A 15,767-nucleotide genomic window follows, 5' to 3' on the forward strand; every position below is an offset into this window, starting at 1 on the left:
TTTACTTGACGTCAACATGACAAAAATCGCCGGCACCTATTTGAAAGACAATGAAACGATTAATAATCATATTTTTTGAGTATAATAAATGAAAAACATGAAAAATTATAATTAATGTTTAGAATTAATTCATTAAAATGAGCGGTAGAGCTTTTTTCCCGCTCTTTTTATGCTCTGTCACTGCAAGAGAAGATAAGCCTTTTAACAGTTGAGCGACTCAGCATTACTCTGACCGCAGCATTCACATGCATCACTGTGAGTATTATTATTATTATTATTATCGTCATCATTATTATTATTATTATTGTTGTTCTTGTTGTTGTTGTTGTTGTTGTTGTTGTTGTTGTTGTTGTTTGGCATATATTTTATCGTAATACGATCTAGCTGTTAGGATCAATACATATTTTAAACATGAAATGAAAACAAACTGTTAAGATTTAAAAAAAAAAAACATAATAATGAATGTCAAAAGAGTATTCAATGAACTAAGAGTTGAACTAACTGCTAATAAATCACATTTAAAAAAATGAATTGCCGCAAACTCACTCATGTCCTGCCTTTGAGAATTATCCCAATAACATCCTCTTCTAATTGAGTAAGAATTAGAAAAGAAAATACGAATAATATCAATTTCGACTTTTTTTGAATATGTTTTATTTATATTATAAAATACATAATATTTACATTAATCCTCAAATCCATGAAATTTTAGAATACAGGGCAAACACAGACTTCTGGAAAATTCACGAGTTTACGTTTCTCACCGGATCATTTTATGAAACGGACTGTCAACAAACAAAATGGCGACATAAGAATGGAAGGTGAACGCTGGCGTTGCTGTTAAAAAGGTAAATCATTTTTATCGCCATCGGAAATTGACTTTCCATCTGAATTAAGCTCTGATGATAATTCCCACGTTGGTCTCTTCTCATACCGATCGCTTGTTTTTAATGTTCTAAGATTTTATTTTTTTTAATCGACGGTCAATTTCGAACTTGGAGTGATATATCTTGTTGAATGTCGACCAGTGTAAACAATCTGTCACGTTTCAGAAAGCTAGCTAGTAACTAAAAGTGAATGATTTTCTGTGGATAGTCTTTGTAACTCTGCAACTAGCCCACTTCCAATGAAGAATCGATGAAGTTGTGCTCCGGGCGCCACAATAACGCTGAAAATTCAATATTTGAAGGTCATGTAGTGTGAGGAGCCATTTATTTCCGATGTTTGTTTCCTAAATACAACTAGAAAAAAAGGGGGATGATAAGGATCAAGCCGCTGCCAAGTTTTCCTAAACACAAACTTAACATAGAAATCTGTTTATTTTCTTTATAAGGAACCATTTTGATAACAACTCTTATGAAAGCCTGCTATGTTATGGATACTGCTGACTGGTGTGCTATATTATGCAAGCTTGATTTGACTTCTGCTGCAATCTCCAATACGGCTTATTTAAAGCAACCTTCCCCGTGCAACACACAGCAAAGGACTATGATGAATGCACCAAGTAACATGGTTACAGCTATGATGGATGATTACGGATGAACCGATAGACCCTGGAGTCTTGCTTAGACATGAGCAAGAACAGGCCAAGTGGATGGATGTGACGTCAGCGATTGCGTAAGCACCGCACCGGTCGGCGGTGGGGAAGAAGGAGCCAAACTAGAAATCAAAGCTCTCAATATACTATTCCAACTATCCCAACTGTAATTTCTGGTGGGTGACTATTGTAAACCACAAAGTAGCAGGGATTAGTAAAAGTGAAGTGAGGAAGGTACTGAAGAGGATGAAGAGTTGAAAAGGCAGTTGGTCCGATGATATACCTGTTGAGGTGTGGAATTGTCGAGGAGAGGCAGAGGTAGAATTTCTAACTCGATTATTCGACAGGATCTTATAGAATGAGAAGATGCCTGAAGAATGGAGATCAAGTGTGATGATGCCTATTTTTAAGAAAAAGGGGGATGTGCATAATTGCGGCAACTATAGAGGGATAAAGTTGAAGAGCCGTACATTGAAGTTATGGGAAAGAGTAGTGGTAACTAGACTGAGAGCAGAAGTCAGCATTTGTGAACAGCATTCCTAGAAAGAGTACTACAGATGCAGTATTTCCGTTGAGGATGCTAATAGAGAAGTATAGAGAAGGCCAGAGGGAGCTGCATTTTGTTTTTGCTGACCTAGAAAAAGCATATGACAGGGTGCCAAGAGAGGAGCTCTGGTACTGTATGAGGAAGTCTGGAGTGGCAGAGAAGTATGTTAGACTGGTGCAGGACATGTATGCTTGCTGTGAGACAGTGGTACGGTGTGCTGTAGGGGTAACAGAGAAGTTCAAGGTGGATGTAGGACTCCACCAGGGATCAGCTCTGAGCCCCTTCTTGGTATATTGGTAGACGGATGCTGGAATTGGAGCTGCCAGGTAAGAGGTCTCGAGGAAGACCAAAGAGAAGATTTATGGGTGAAGTGAGAGAGGATATGAGGGTAGTTGGTGCGAGAGAGGAGGATACAGAGAATAGGGTTAGATGGAGAAAGTTGATTCACTATGGCGACCCCTAAAGGGAAAAGCTGAAAGAAGAAGAAAGAGAATTTCTTGTGTGTGTCAAGTATGCAGTGGAGATGTTGACCAGACTATAGTGCACTAATCTGGTCCTGCTTACAACCCGACTCCAAATGCATAGAGCAGGAGAGTCAAACTTGCGGCAAACTATTGGCAATAACAGTCCCCGGTAACACGGACCAATTATAGGGTTGCACCATTATTTGTGGGTCATTGTTTTTTTTCATTACATTGCACTATTTGCATTGCCTCACACAATGAACATTACATTGTCTATATGATGTAAAAGTAGTCAAAGCAAATGACATCAATAACAGCAAAAAGGAGTCAAAAAAAAAAGAGACTGCTACCGCCGACTGCCAAGCCGCAGTTACAAGAAAAAGAAGCGTTCTCCATGTGGTCAGACGTTCTCCATGCGTCTCAACATTGCGTACTGACATTTGAATCCGAATAAAGCAAATATAGAAGACTGAAAAAGCCATTATTATTATTATAATTATTATAATTATTATTATTTACTAATTTGCTCATTTATTTATGTATTTTCTTCTTCATATGATTATTTTTTTTTTATTTGTTTTTTTTTCATCTTATGTTGTGTTAAAAAGTTAAAATAAAAAGATTTGAGAAGATTTTAATTTTTTAACGAAACTTTTCTTGTGGAAAACTTGCACTTGTAGGACTACAGTGCACATAGTCAGAGATCATATTATCATATTCTCACTCATGTGTAATATAGAGTTGAGATGTGCGTCCTTCTTTTGTCCAGTAGGGGTCACAAGGTGTGTTTGTTGTGTATTTCCTCAGGTTGAGGGAAGGCTGCTTTGAGCATCATGGTTCTCAAGGTCTTCTTCCCGCAGTGCTGTAACCGAGCAGAAAGCGGGTTGCTGGTGGGTCGCTGGATCTCCGGCTGTGAGTCAGCCGTGGTGCTGGCGGTCATCCATTACCCCTTCATCCCCAGCCAGGTCAAAGAATATATTCAGCAGGTTGGCAGTGTCTTCATATCAAACATTTAATTTGGTGATATTGTACATCCATGGACCTCAAAGCCTTTTCTAGAAACCCCGGTAAGAAAAGGCCGCTTTTTCTGGTTCTCTGGTTTACTGTGCAATATATTGGATTTTTAAATATCCAGTTCAACATTGTGTAATAGATAGTAATTCGTTAACATATGAGTGAAGCTTCAACTTGATATGAAGTTATAAACAGAAATAGACTATCCCTGTACTTAAATTCCTATGTGGCTGAATAAAATGATACATCTGTATTGTATGATTTATGTCAATACACAAATGAAGCCCAACAAGTATGAATACAGAAAATTGTTTTTTCCTCACAGATCACTTTAAACACCATTATTAAGACATTAACCAAAAATTGTAGACAGCTTCCTGAGAAATGTAAATGACGCTTCTTTCTTGCAAAATGATAATCTACTATTGGATCCCTCATATATGTGTATAAAATTCATCAACAACTTTTATGGTTTTTTTTCTGTCATTTCTATATGATATCAGTTAATACACCTCAAAGTTGAAGTTTCTTACTTCCAAATAAACTTTGATTTTGATCGGAATTAGTCTTTAATGTACTTTTTTTTTCCCCAAAAAAGTTTAAACAACCCACTTTAATGAGACCTCCACCTCCCTCAGTTGCAGGCCCAGACCAGGGTGGAGCTTTCAATACTTGGCTCATGGAGTTTGCCCAAAGAGGGTCAGGAGGGCATGGACAGCTTCCTCCAGGACCTGAGAACCATCTTCCCCCAGGACCACTGGCTCCAGATCAGCCGTCAGATGGGCAAGATGGGCTTCATCTGCCAAGCCCTTCACCGGGACCAGAGTATGCACCACCCGTCCGTCTTCGCCAGCAATAAACAGAACCGCTGTGAACTTTATTGTCTGCTGTGATTCACAACATTTGAGTTTTTCAGTTAAAAAAAAAAAAAATGATGCAGACATGAATTTTTTTTTTTTTTTTTTTTTTTTTTTATGGACAGATGGGGGAGGATTTTATCTCAAAGAGAGAACTAAGTCTGAGGACGAAGAGGTCAGTGAAGAGGAAAAGGTGATCTTTATCCACTATGAACAGAGGAAGGTGATGTTGTCACAGCTGCACCCGGTCCAGAACGGCCTCCCCGATCCCCAGGCAGAATCTTTGTCTGAGCTGAGAAAGGTAGGTCCACCTCAGTAAAACATCTTTAAGATTATTATTTATATCTTACTTTTTGACGTCTGCACAAATGATAAAAAATAGGATAAAACGGAAATAAAAATCAATAAATTAAAGTAAGATATCTGAAATCGTAATTAAGCTGGAAGTTGGTTAGGTATTTGTATCCAATTTCCCCAATAATTCATTATGAATAGGTCTTGAATCAGCAAGAAATTATCTGCAATACCTGATAAGCTATTTGTGTCTTGTAGTAATATCTTGAATTTTAGAATTGCAAAAAAGCATGAAAAATTTGGCATAGCGGACTTGAAATAGCAAGACATGAATAGACATTCATTAATTATTAATTCAAAGTTTCGGAGGCTCTTGGAGGGTTTTGGCCTCTGGCTGAGTTTACACTCAAAACTGAGAGGATTGAAAATTTCACCCAATTTTACTTCAACTGTGAGACTGTACGTCTCCAGGTTTTACCCGGAAAATTTTTATACACAATAAGAACTTTGAGTTGTAGAGACGGCGAGGTCTGTTGCCGTGGCAAAATGTTTTCACCATCCCCTCGTCTCGGCGTCCCGCGTCGCTCCAGCTGTTCCAGACGGTGGCCGCTAGCCAGCCCGTCTTCTTCCTGGACAAATACGACAACGGGCCACTAAAGACGACACACTGGCAGTCAGAGGGCCGCGAGGCAAGCATAGTGGTGGAGCTGCTCAAAATGGCTTCCGTGCCCGTCTGCCTGCTAGTCAGCCGGCTGCTCGCTGTCTGGGCCTGGATCTGGAGCCTCCGGTGAGTGGGCTTCGACTTTAAGGGTCAAACTAAGATGTTTGAGCGTAAGAAAAGTAACGGATGCACGTCTGGGCGACGGCGGATTTATTTCAAACACGGCATTTCAATGAATAAGAATAAGAATAAGAACAACTTTATTAATCCCGAAGGAAATTGCTGTGCCAGAGTTACAGAAAATATAACGGTAATAAATAATAAAAGAAAAGGCAGAATTAGATATAAAAATAAACTATAAACTATAAAGTGTTTCAGTGAAACTATAAAGTGTCTTAGTAAACAGTGATAAAACTATAAGTGTCTTAGTAACAAGTGAGGTAAGGAGTGCACAATAGTATGATAGAAGGGAAAATTGTAGTGTAGCTGTTATGAGATGAAATATTGCACAGTTCTGAATATTGCACAGTGAAATGAAATATTGCACAGTTTTTGTTTTTTTAGGTTAAAGATAGGTTTTTATGGTTGCGAATATTGGTAAGATTTAGAAAAACTGTCGATCTAAAAGGAAATGTTTATCAGTCCCGGCACCATTTGCGTTGAAACTAGATGCAGAGAGATGATGGATACGCTCCAACATTTTTTTTTTTTCAATTAGGAACTTTGTAAAACACAAGACACACAAAAGTGTAACTAAAGTCCTTCAAAAATCCTGAAAATAAATCAAACAATGTAATTTGAATAATTAAAGATTTGATAATTTAAATCTAATGTTAGCTTTGAAATATGAATACCACTGTCAACATATAATGTTATATGATGTTTGCAACTGTTAGAATATCAGGCGATATTTAAGGAATTATGGAAAGAAATAGGAACACTGTGGATCTACTAAGTTTCATGGTTTTTTCCACAGGTCAAAGACACATCCACGTGAATGTGTTGATTTCCGCTTATAACTGAGTATGTTTGACCTTGTTAGAGTTTTTACTGAGTTGTCAAGTCTGTCCAGTCAGCAGGTGAAGTTTATTGTCCCTGTTCTATTAAAATACATAGAGATGGTATTTTTCCTGAAATGTTTGAGCAGTCGTGTAATTTCTGTTATTGTGATATTTGCTCCCTAGAATCTTCAACATTTTCCCTCTGCACTTCCTGTCTTCCAAACTGTCCTCGTGCGTCCAGCTCAACTACAGAACCGAACTCATGAGAACTCTCTGTTCTCCCAAAGCTGCAGAGGGACACCTACATTTCATGAGGTACATGTTTTATTCCCAGTCGGAGCTATAGCGTAAAGAAAAAAAAGACGGAAAATTATAGAAACAAGACCACAGAGCTTCATCTGGTGAGACTTTTCATTTGATTAGAATTCTTTTTCCAGTCTGTAATACATAGAAAGATGAACTATTTGTTGCTGGGTGAAACTCTGAATTGTAGTCATAATATGGTGATGCAATACATTTAAGTGAATAGTTTGTAAGATGGTGTTTATAAAATCCTAAGCCACTCCTAAATACAAACACAGCGTTGTACAATTCAGACATAAATTAACAGCAACGCTTGGTTTAGGACCCAGTGGACTCTTTTAAGGACTAGTGGGTGCTCACTTTTGGATCCTGAAATCTAAATTATACATGGTTTCTTAATTAAGGTCCCATTCAACAGGACATTATGAGTCTTGACAGTGTTTGAGCTTGTCATTGTTCTTGACTGAAATAAAAGAAAAAGCTGACACTGTTTTGTACCTCTGATATCTGTCTGTAGAAAAGCCAACATTCTAGTGTCCCTCCTGGTAGATGTAGCCCTTGGCATGATGCTCATCTCATGGCTGTACAGAGACAACCACATTGCCATGTTGGCTAATACACTGATCCCTGCAGCCGACGTAAGTAGTGATTGCAAAGTATTTACAAAGCTTTCATTCGATATGTGAAGCCTCGACAGCATCGGGATCTCTGGGCCAGAAAACTGCATTTGAACTCTTCGCGAAAGAGGGACCTCGTACATTCGATGCCTGCTTTTTAATCGGTTGTATTGGGTTTTATCAGCAAAGCAACTTTCTGTTAGTGAAGAGTAAATCATGCATTGGGTTTAGATGACAAAAGACGACACTGTAATACGTTTCCAATCAGAAAGACGGATCATTTTTGGGTTTAAAAGGAAACCTGCGGAGGAAGAAAACATTCAGTTAGTGAACCGTTCCAGCGAGATCCTTCTTCCATCATTCATTTCATCTTCCGGTGATCTTCCCCAGCACGTGGCCAAGGAGCTGGAGGAGTTGCTGCAGTGGCTGATGGGAGCACCTGCCGGCCTGAAGATGAACCGGGCCTTGGATGAAGTGCTGGGCCGTTTCTTTCTCTACCACATTCATCTCTGGATCAGTGAGTTGCAGTAAACCAGCACATATACTTTCTCTCTATTGCTCAAGCTCTAGCTCTCTCCAGGCTTTCATGGTGTGCTAATGTTTGCTCTGATTGTATTTGATTTTCATTCCAGACTCACACAGATTTCAGGTCATATTCTGTAAAATCAAACGCCCGATTCCAGATAAATAAGTGTTTTTTTTTTTTTCCTGGCTGCATTTTGGACTTGAAGGAATACCAGTCTAGGTTGAAGTGTCTTGAAAGCAGTTTTATCACATCGCACATCGATAGTTACACTTTCACAAAAAAAAAACCTGGAAACACCAATGTGTTACTCCACTGTTTTCCGGCGTCTTCTTCTTTTGCCAGAAGAGGAAATAATAGGAGGCAGTTGGCGTTCAGTAAATTGTGGAAAAAAAAACATTTGGATGTATTCTGGTATCGATGACGTTGCTACGATCCGCTTGAACCTCGTCGATCTTTCCCACCAGGTTACATCCACCTAATGTCCCCATTCATCGAGGGGATTCTCTGGTATGGAGGCCTTTCAGCGTGCCTGGGCTTGACCTTTGCCCTCTCACTTCTGTCTGACATGGTCGCCCTGCTCACCTTTCACATCTACTGCTTCTATGTCTACGGAGCCAGGTGAGTCCTTGGGATTATTACAAGAAACAGGAAGTGAAGATTCTGACATTCAGAAAGTTTATGTTGGGAAAATCAACCTCTTAAGTTGTTTTCCTTTTAAACAACACCTCAGCCGGTAGCTGTTTGCTGTCATAATTTTCTTGTTTACTCCAATGTATTGCAAAAATTGTATCTATATTCCTAACATTTTTTTGTTTTTTCGCATTTTCTTGAAGAAAATATATATGGGTCGAAAATGACCCATAACACCATAGATGTTACTATAGTAATTAATTTTGAAATGAAAAAAATAAATCAACAAATTCATTTCAGAGATGTGTTCTATGCCCCTTACCAATATTCTGGTAACACAACATCCTTTAATTTATTTATATTAATCTCTTGAGGTTAATTTTTCTGTTTTTTATTGAAATCGAGAAGTATACTAACAACAATAAAAAGACCCAGAGAACCACAACAAAAATTTTTAAACCCAATATTTTCATGGATAAGGAAGCCTAACAAGGTAACCAAGAGATGAGAAAAAGAATTGGAATTTAAGTTTTTATTTTTAGTGTATTTTAAAGCTGATTTAAGACACGGGTCGAAACCGACCCGTTAACACCGGGGATGCTACCAGAAAACTAACACAGGAGGAAGGTTAAGAAGTTTATTTATTCAACACTGAACACCAAACAACACTGTGCTGCATTAACACTTTACACTATTTATACCTATGGGAGCTTTTTGGTCATTTCATATAGATATAAATGTATACATGTATTTATGTGTATGTGTGTGTATATTCATACGTGTATATTACACATATATTAGTAATCCAGCTACTTTTCATCCCATTTTGTGCACAATTATGTTCACGACAATGACTTATGTGGGAAAAACATAGTAAACAGCTGAACATGTAATGTTCAAAACCTTCACATCAATTTAAAACGGAAAGGAGGCTGTGGGTCCCTTTATCCGCTTCTCAAGTCCGAAACACATTGTGTCGGGGGAGGGGCAGGAACCCTTAAATTATGCATTTGCTCTAAAGATAGCGTCCGATTGCCTGCAGAGCTTAATGAAATATTACCCATGTTCCTTGTTGCGTGTTTAAACCCCAGTTGTGCCTGGAATATGAATGCAAGTATTTAAGAGTTGGCATATAAAGAAAATGTGGAATTAATTATCGGTTTTTGAAATGTCCCAGGGAATCACAAACGAAAAATATGTGACTATGCTAAAGGGCACCATAGATTAAAATTGATTGAAAGTAAAGTCATATAGAATGACAGAAGCTAACATGGGAGCAAATTAACGCAGCAAAATAGAAGCAGACAAATAAATATAATTTATTGCAACAGAAAATTGGGTAATAATTGTTGACTTTGGCATGAATGTGTGTGCCCACGTGTGTGTGTTTGTTTTTGTAAGTGTAAAATACAAAAAAAAAAAAAAGGTGTCCACCCTTGACTGAAAGTATCTAACCACGATATAACTGTGTATGTCAGGCTCTACTGTCTGAAGATCTACGGGCTCTCATCTCTCTGGAGGCTCTTTCGGGGAAAGAAGTGGAACGTCCTGCGCCAGAGAGTGGACTCCTGCTCCTATGACTTGGACCAGGTAATGTGCCCAGACACACACACACACACACACTCACAAACAGCGTATAGTACTAACTGTGTTTTCTGTAGCTTTTCATTGGGACGTTGCTGTTTACAATCCTGCTGTTCCTGCTGCCGACCACGGCACTCTACTATCTGGTGTTCACCCTGGTGAGACACAAACAAACACACACAACAGAAAAAGTGTTCGTTTTTTTTTTCCCTTAATAATTGCTTGGTAGAAAACAGAAGTCACTTTGAAATTTTATCAGCAAATGTCCATGTGGGCTACCTCAAGGTCATTTAGAAATGTACCTTAACGTCAACAAGAAACTACTCAGGATTATCATGAAATTCAAAATAAGACAAAATAAGAATAAGAACAGCTTTATTTATTCCAAAGGAAATTGTTGTGCCAGAGTTACAAGAAAAACATAACAATAGTAAATAATAGTAGAAAATTGTATAAACAGTTAAAAAAAAAGGGGGGGAGGAATAAGAAATACAAATAAACTATTAAGTGTCCTAAGTAACAAGTGAAGACTATAAAGTGTCTTAAGGTCTAAAGTACCAAGTGGGAGATAAAGAGTGCACAAGAGTATGAAAAAAATGTTGTACATGCAGCTGTTATGAAATGAAATATTGCACAGTTATGAATATATAAATATATATCAGATAAATTTTTACAATTTACGGTAAGTGGGTGAGATTTTTTTTTTTAAGGTTTAAGATTTTGAGATTCCCTGCGGCTGAAGGGAGAGGAATTAAAAAGTGTATTAAATTAGATATTAAATTAAATGATTTGATTAAGAATGAAAGAAAGAAAATTAAAACAAACCAAAAAACAACACAAATTACACAAAATGTGTAAGAATTTCCTGAAGACTAAACTTACAGAGAATTTTTTCTAAAAATAAAGTCAGAGGATGATCAATGTCATCCTTCCAATTATTAATATGATAACTTAAATCATTTTTTTGAATGTTTGTGAAATTCATCTGAAACCTACTAACTAGCAGCGATTTGGCCATAGATGAAATAACACCTTGTTTTTATTGTGATAACTGTTTTAATCAACGTGAACGTTTAAAAGTAATAATTTTAAAAATGTATTTTAAATATGTAGGTAAGAATTTGAAATGGTACAAAGAATTGTTTGAAATTAGAATTATACATACATATTTGAATGAATCTTTTAGCACGATAAAAATGTAATAGAGATATTTTCTTACCGTGTGAAAGGTGTCCAAAGACTGAAAAGAGGAGAACCTACAATAAAATAACAGGTTTATGTCTGTGCCATTTTTTTTAACCCAATGGCCATACCTACTGCATATCAGTGAATGAACTGGTTCAAATGTCCTGTATCTAAGATCAGTTTTAATCCAATGTGTGTTTGCAGCTACGTCTGGTGGTGGTCCTGTTCCAGGGCGTCCTCCACCTCAGCGTTGATTTCATCAACTCCTTTCCCCTGTTTGCCGTCGCCCTTCGTATCTGTCGGCCATATAGACTCGCAGGTACGCCAGCGCTTACATACCTTCGCTTCATCTATATAAAGCTGTTCAAATCACTGTAATGACATTAATAGTTCATGCAAATATTTGATCTGATTTGAGTCAGATCAGAATAAACACTTAAACACTGCAGTTTTGCCCCTCTGATTGAATTTGGTAAGGTAGAATAAGAATACTGTTGTCAGGTTATGCAATTCTCAGCAAAAGGCAATATATTTCTGTATTTCTGTACAGAGCTTCCATTTCCAGTTTTTAATTCTAGTGACAAATGAATTGAATGAATTCCATCAATCATCTGTAAAATAGTTTTAAATAGTTTGTCATCGTTTTTGTTGTCGCTGATGGAGTTTTTTGTAGCTTGTCCTGTCTATTACAGACACATGTATTCATTTCGTCATAGCATTTTTATATAGATCTTTTGGTGGAAGAATAATCATGGCCTTTTCCAATGTCTGAAATGTATCCAGATATACATTAGAGGTTTTCATGGTGGTTTTGTTTTGGCTCAGTAACAGGAAAGAGCTGCACACTTTTGAATCATGGCAGAATCCTTGCAAGTAGCATAAATTTATTCCAAGACAGTTGTGGTCTGGATCTGGATTGGAGTCCAGACTACCTCAATGATGGAACAACCTCCCTTTCCAATGCTGACTAAGTAAACTCATTTCAATTTTGTATCAGCTGCCCTACTTAAATTTTGAATAAAGTGTCTCTTCACAGCACCATTGTTGGCTAAATTTGCAGAGAGCTCAAGTGTCTCCTGTGTCTTTTGTGCATTAGAATGCAGACAGCAAGCACTAATGTCACAAAAGAAAATGAAAAGGTTAAAAAAATATGTATTTTCAGACTTTATGCTGATCATACCAGCAATTTATTGTTTTTTCACCTGCAACTGTAGTCCAGTTGTTTTCACTATTTTTTTTTTCTCTGATGAATATTGGTCCAAGCTGATGCCACAGTCTCACCAAAGAGTGCACACTCTGGTGTGGTTTATTTGTTTGTGCTGATTGATCGATTGATTTTTTTTTTTTTTTTTAACATGACCTGGTTAGTATGCAAGTTTTGTTTTGGTAAAACTGAAAGCACAAGTTGAGATCAACTAAGACAGAGAAATTATTCATTTTGTTCTTTTGCTGTTGTTTTTTATTTGTTTTTTTTTTTCATCAAAAAAAAATTTCCAAGCATCTATCATTATACGCAATTTGTTCAAAAACTCCATGTGTATATGTGAAGCAACCCGTAGATAATATCGCGACTGAGGACAAATTTCAATTTCAACAACCACCTCTATGTTGTTCTGCAGAAGGTGTGAAGTTCCAAGTGCTGAGTGAGGAACCTGGGACTGCGCTTCACCTGCTGATGGAGGTGAGACGTGACATTTTTTATATAAAAGCAATTCTCTAGTTGAATACAGTGTTGTGGTGTGGCTCTAAAACATGGTCCTGCAGCTTCACAGTTAGCGTTTTTTTTTTCTCATCTTTAAATACAGGAAAAGCTACTACTTAACCACTTCAACACTATATAAAGAGCAAGTGTACTGGTTTTGTGGGGTTTTCAAATGGACGCAAACAAGACAATTTTTTTTATATTGTTGTTGTGTTATGTGCTATGTTATTGATAAGTAATTGATTGATCATTATATGGCTGTTGAAGATTCACAGAAAAAGAATAAGATGGATGAGTAGATTGGAAAAAATTGAATCCTCGCAGGAGCCTTTCAATAATTCAATGTAATATAAAAATAGCCTTGATGTTTCTTCTTTTCTGGTTGTTCTCTCTCACTGCAGTTTCCCCACTGTGGGACTGATAAAGAATTATGTTACCTTACGAAATTAATATTAGGTCCCTTAATTCGCTTGAGGTAAATGTCTTTCACCAATAACTGTATCATATTTTTACAGAATTGTTTAGTTTTAACTAAATGGTTTAATGATTCAAATGACTGAGTGATGAATGATGTAATTGCAATATTTTTATGCTTAATTTGTCCAGATCAACCCCCTGAAGACTAGCATGGTGGTTCAGACGTACCGTACCCCAACTTACAGCTGCTATCCCAAAGACTCATGGCTTGCCCTGCTCAAGAAACTTTTTGTAGGGGAGCTTATTTATCCCTGGAAACAGAAAAGCACCAAGACTGACTGAAGCATAGGGGAAAGGGAAAGGATCAAGCTTGAAGGCATTAAACATCTTACAGTATGGAATGATGATGAAAAACAATATTCAGACTCTTCAACATGGTGTCCTTCATGCCATCAACCTTGGCTGAATGTTTAAAATCATGTTCTACACATGGAAGACCTGCTGAAACAGCAAACACTGTTCTATCCGGATCCATAAAGATTCGGGTTAATTTAATGGAACTGTGGTAAAAACTAATTCACTTTAAGCTGCAGTAGCATCTCTTATTTTGTTTTTCCATTTCATAAGTTGCTGTGCATATGCTGCAATAAACTTGGTAAAATTATGTTTGGATGACAACATGTTGCCAATTTATCCAAAATGTTATTGAAGACTGCAGGACTGCAAGGAACTAACTTTTAATAGGTTGTTTTGTAAAAATATTTTGATTAACGTAGTGAGTTTGATATAGTGTCACACAGTTTTCATTTTAATTTTAACCCAGCGTAAGTCTACACATTTTAATGAGCTTTTTATGCCCTAATGAAATGTCACCAGCGATTTATTGAAAGTTCTACATCAGTATTGACTGTGAAAGTCTTAACTCCGACACAGGATTGAAACAGTGAGGAATTACTTTGATACCTCTTTGAAAGAGGTAAAGAAGTGTTAATGCTGAAAATCGTACAAAAGGCTTGTAAATTTAATTTGAATTAAGAAGCACCCAGTAGTTTGTTCTCAGCAGCACAATAATGTGTATTGTTGCAAAATTTAGACATCATAAGCTAATGATTATTCAGACCAAGGGCTTATTTTTGCAGGATTAATATTTTTACTTTTACTAAGAAGAAATCGTTGTTTCTCTGACTCAGTCTGACAGTTCTTTTCAACTAAATAATTTGAGCATTTAGAAAAGCAAATCAAGCAATAAAACAAATTACCTCTATCAAGGGTTTATGCATTAACATTGTGACCAAGTAGTTTTACTATTTTTTTATAGTCATTATTTAACCTGCTTCATGTTCTTGCAAAGTTTTACAATCATGAAGAATTTTAAAGAAATTAGTGTCATGTTTGTACTTTGTGTATTACTTTCATTGCTCCAGAAATAATGAGTCTGAAGATCAGTTTTGTAAAGTTTGTTTCTGTTATAGGTAAGGCATAAAAGAACTTCTAAAGCCTGAATCTGCTCAAAATTGGTACATCTATATTAGTTATTTAGTGTTCGCCTTTGCTTCATGTGCCTGATCATGTTTTCATTATGTGCCCATTCCTTGGTATTGACAAAATTTGTTAAAATCTTAATGAGCCTATTTGTGCTATTGTTTTCTATAATCCTTCAATTAATTGTTGTGAATTAAAAAGTACTACAAACTGATGTCTCTTTTATTCCGTTATATTTGTATAACAATTTTACTAAATGAGTAAAACGAGGCGGCGCGATGGTGCAGCGTTGAGTGCAGGATGGAGTAGAACAGGGTTGAATCAGATTTCATTTTATTTATTTCTTTATTTAAAAAAAATTAACCTGACTTAAGTTCTGTTGCTCTGACACAAAACGTCAAATAGTCTTGAACCACTACTGATGATTAAACAGACCATGGGTTAAACACTGTGTTAAAAGTAAGCACAATGTTTAAGGATTTACCCCCTTTATCTGAAAACATCAAATTTAGTTCTTTACATAAAGCTGAAGGAAAGGGGATTTTTGCAAAAATGATGTGTAAGCCTGGAAATCGGATGAGATTACACATGAAGACGCTAAAAGTAAATATAAATGTTCAAAGGAATATAATGCTAATACAATGTGCTAAACTACAAATACCCTGAATTTAACTGAAAAAAACGCATGTGGCTTTTAAAAAACAGAAAACTTCAGTAAGGTCACACAATAAGAATACTAAACGTTTTTTTTTTCTTTTGTCCAATGTTCATAGTAAATATATGGAATTGAGTAACAATTCGTTTTTATCCTCCTGATGAAGACAGTAGTGCCTTTGTTTGCTGTAAGAAATGAATCATCTTTGTTGTTTCCCTCGCCATCTGCGTGTTGTTGACAGCAAACTTTGATGGACGTTTTATTCAGCCAATAGCATTTGCTTTTCATACC

The 15,767-nt window shown here is 36.7% G+C and overlaps 1 protein-coding gene across 2 annotated transcripts; it reads left to right on the forward strand.

Moving 5' to 3' along the window:
• Positions 1-782: 782 nt before the first annotated feature.
• On the forward strand, positions 783-15,033 carry pigq (phosphatidylinositol glycan anchor biosynthesis, class Q). 2 transcript variants are annotated; one of them, XM_086154089.1, is made up of 14 exons: positions 783-848; positions 3,356-3,534; positions 4,201-4,387; positions 4,545-4,720; positions 5,304-5,500; positions 6,559-6,690; positions 7,196-7,316; positions 7,686-7,812; positions 8,286-8,439; positions 9,930-10,041; positions 10,113-10,193; positions 11,425-11,539; positions 12,840-12,901; positions 13,529-15,033. In XM_086154089.1, the coding sequence occupies exons 2-14, from the start codon at positions 3,382-3,384 to the stop codon at positions 13,679-13,681; spliced, it is 1,770 nt and encodes a 589-aa protein (XP_086010215.1). In that variant the 5' UTR covers positions 783-848; positions 3,356-3,381; the 3' UTR covers positions 13,682-15,033. The 2 variants fall into 2 exon arrangements, with proteins under 2 accessions (XP_086010215.1, XP_086010217.1); XM_086154091.1 differs by lacking the exon at positions 783-848 and having other exon boundaries at positions 3,479-3,615.
• The last annotated feature ends 734 nt before the right edge of the window (positions 15,034-15,767 follow it).

Source organism: Fistularia commersonii, chromosome 10 (genome assembly GCF_037954325.1).
Source record: "Fistularia commersonii isolate RoL2024-O1a breed Wild chromosome 10, RoL_Fcom_v1.0, whole genome shotgun sequence".
Lineage (NCBI taxonomy): Eukaryota > Metazoa > Chordata > Actinopteri > Syngnathiformes > Fistulariidae > Fistularia > Fistularia commersonii.

What these genes read in the sequence shown, in the direction of transcription:
- pigq (XM_086154089.1), top strand. Translation starts at nt 3,382, where the DNA reads ATGGTTCTCAAGGTCTTCTTCCCGCAGTGCTGTAACCGAGCAGAAAGC. An exon ending in GCCTGGATCTGGAGCCTCCG is followed by an intron (nt 5,501 to 6,558) that starts GTGAGTGGGCTT and finishes TTTGCTCCCTAG; the next exon opens with AATCTTCAACATTTTCCCTC. An exon ending in CGCTTCACCTGCTGATGGAG is followed by an intron (nt 12,902 to 13,528) that starts GTGAGACGTGAC and finishes TAATTTGTCCAG; the next exon opens with ATCAACCCCCTGAAGACTAG.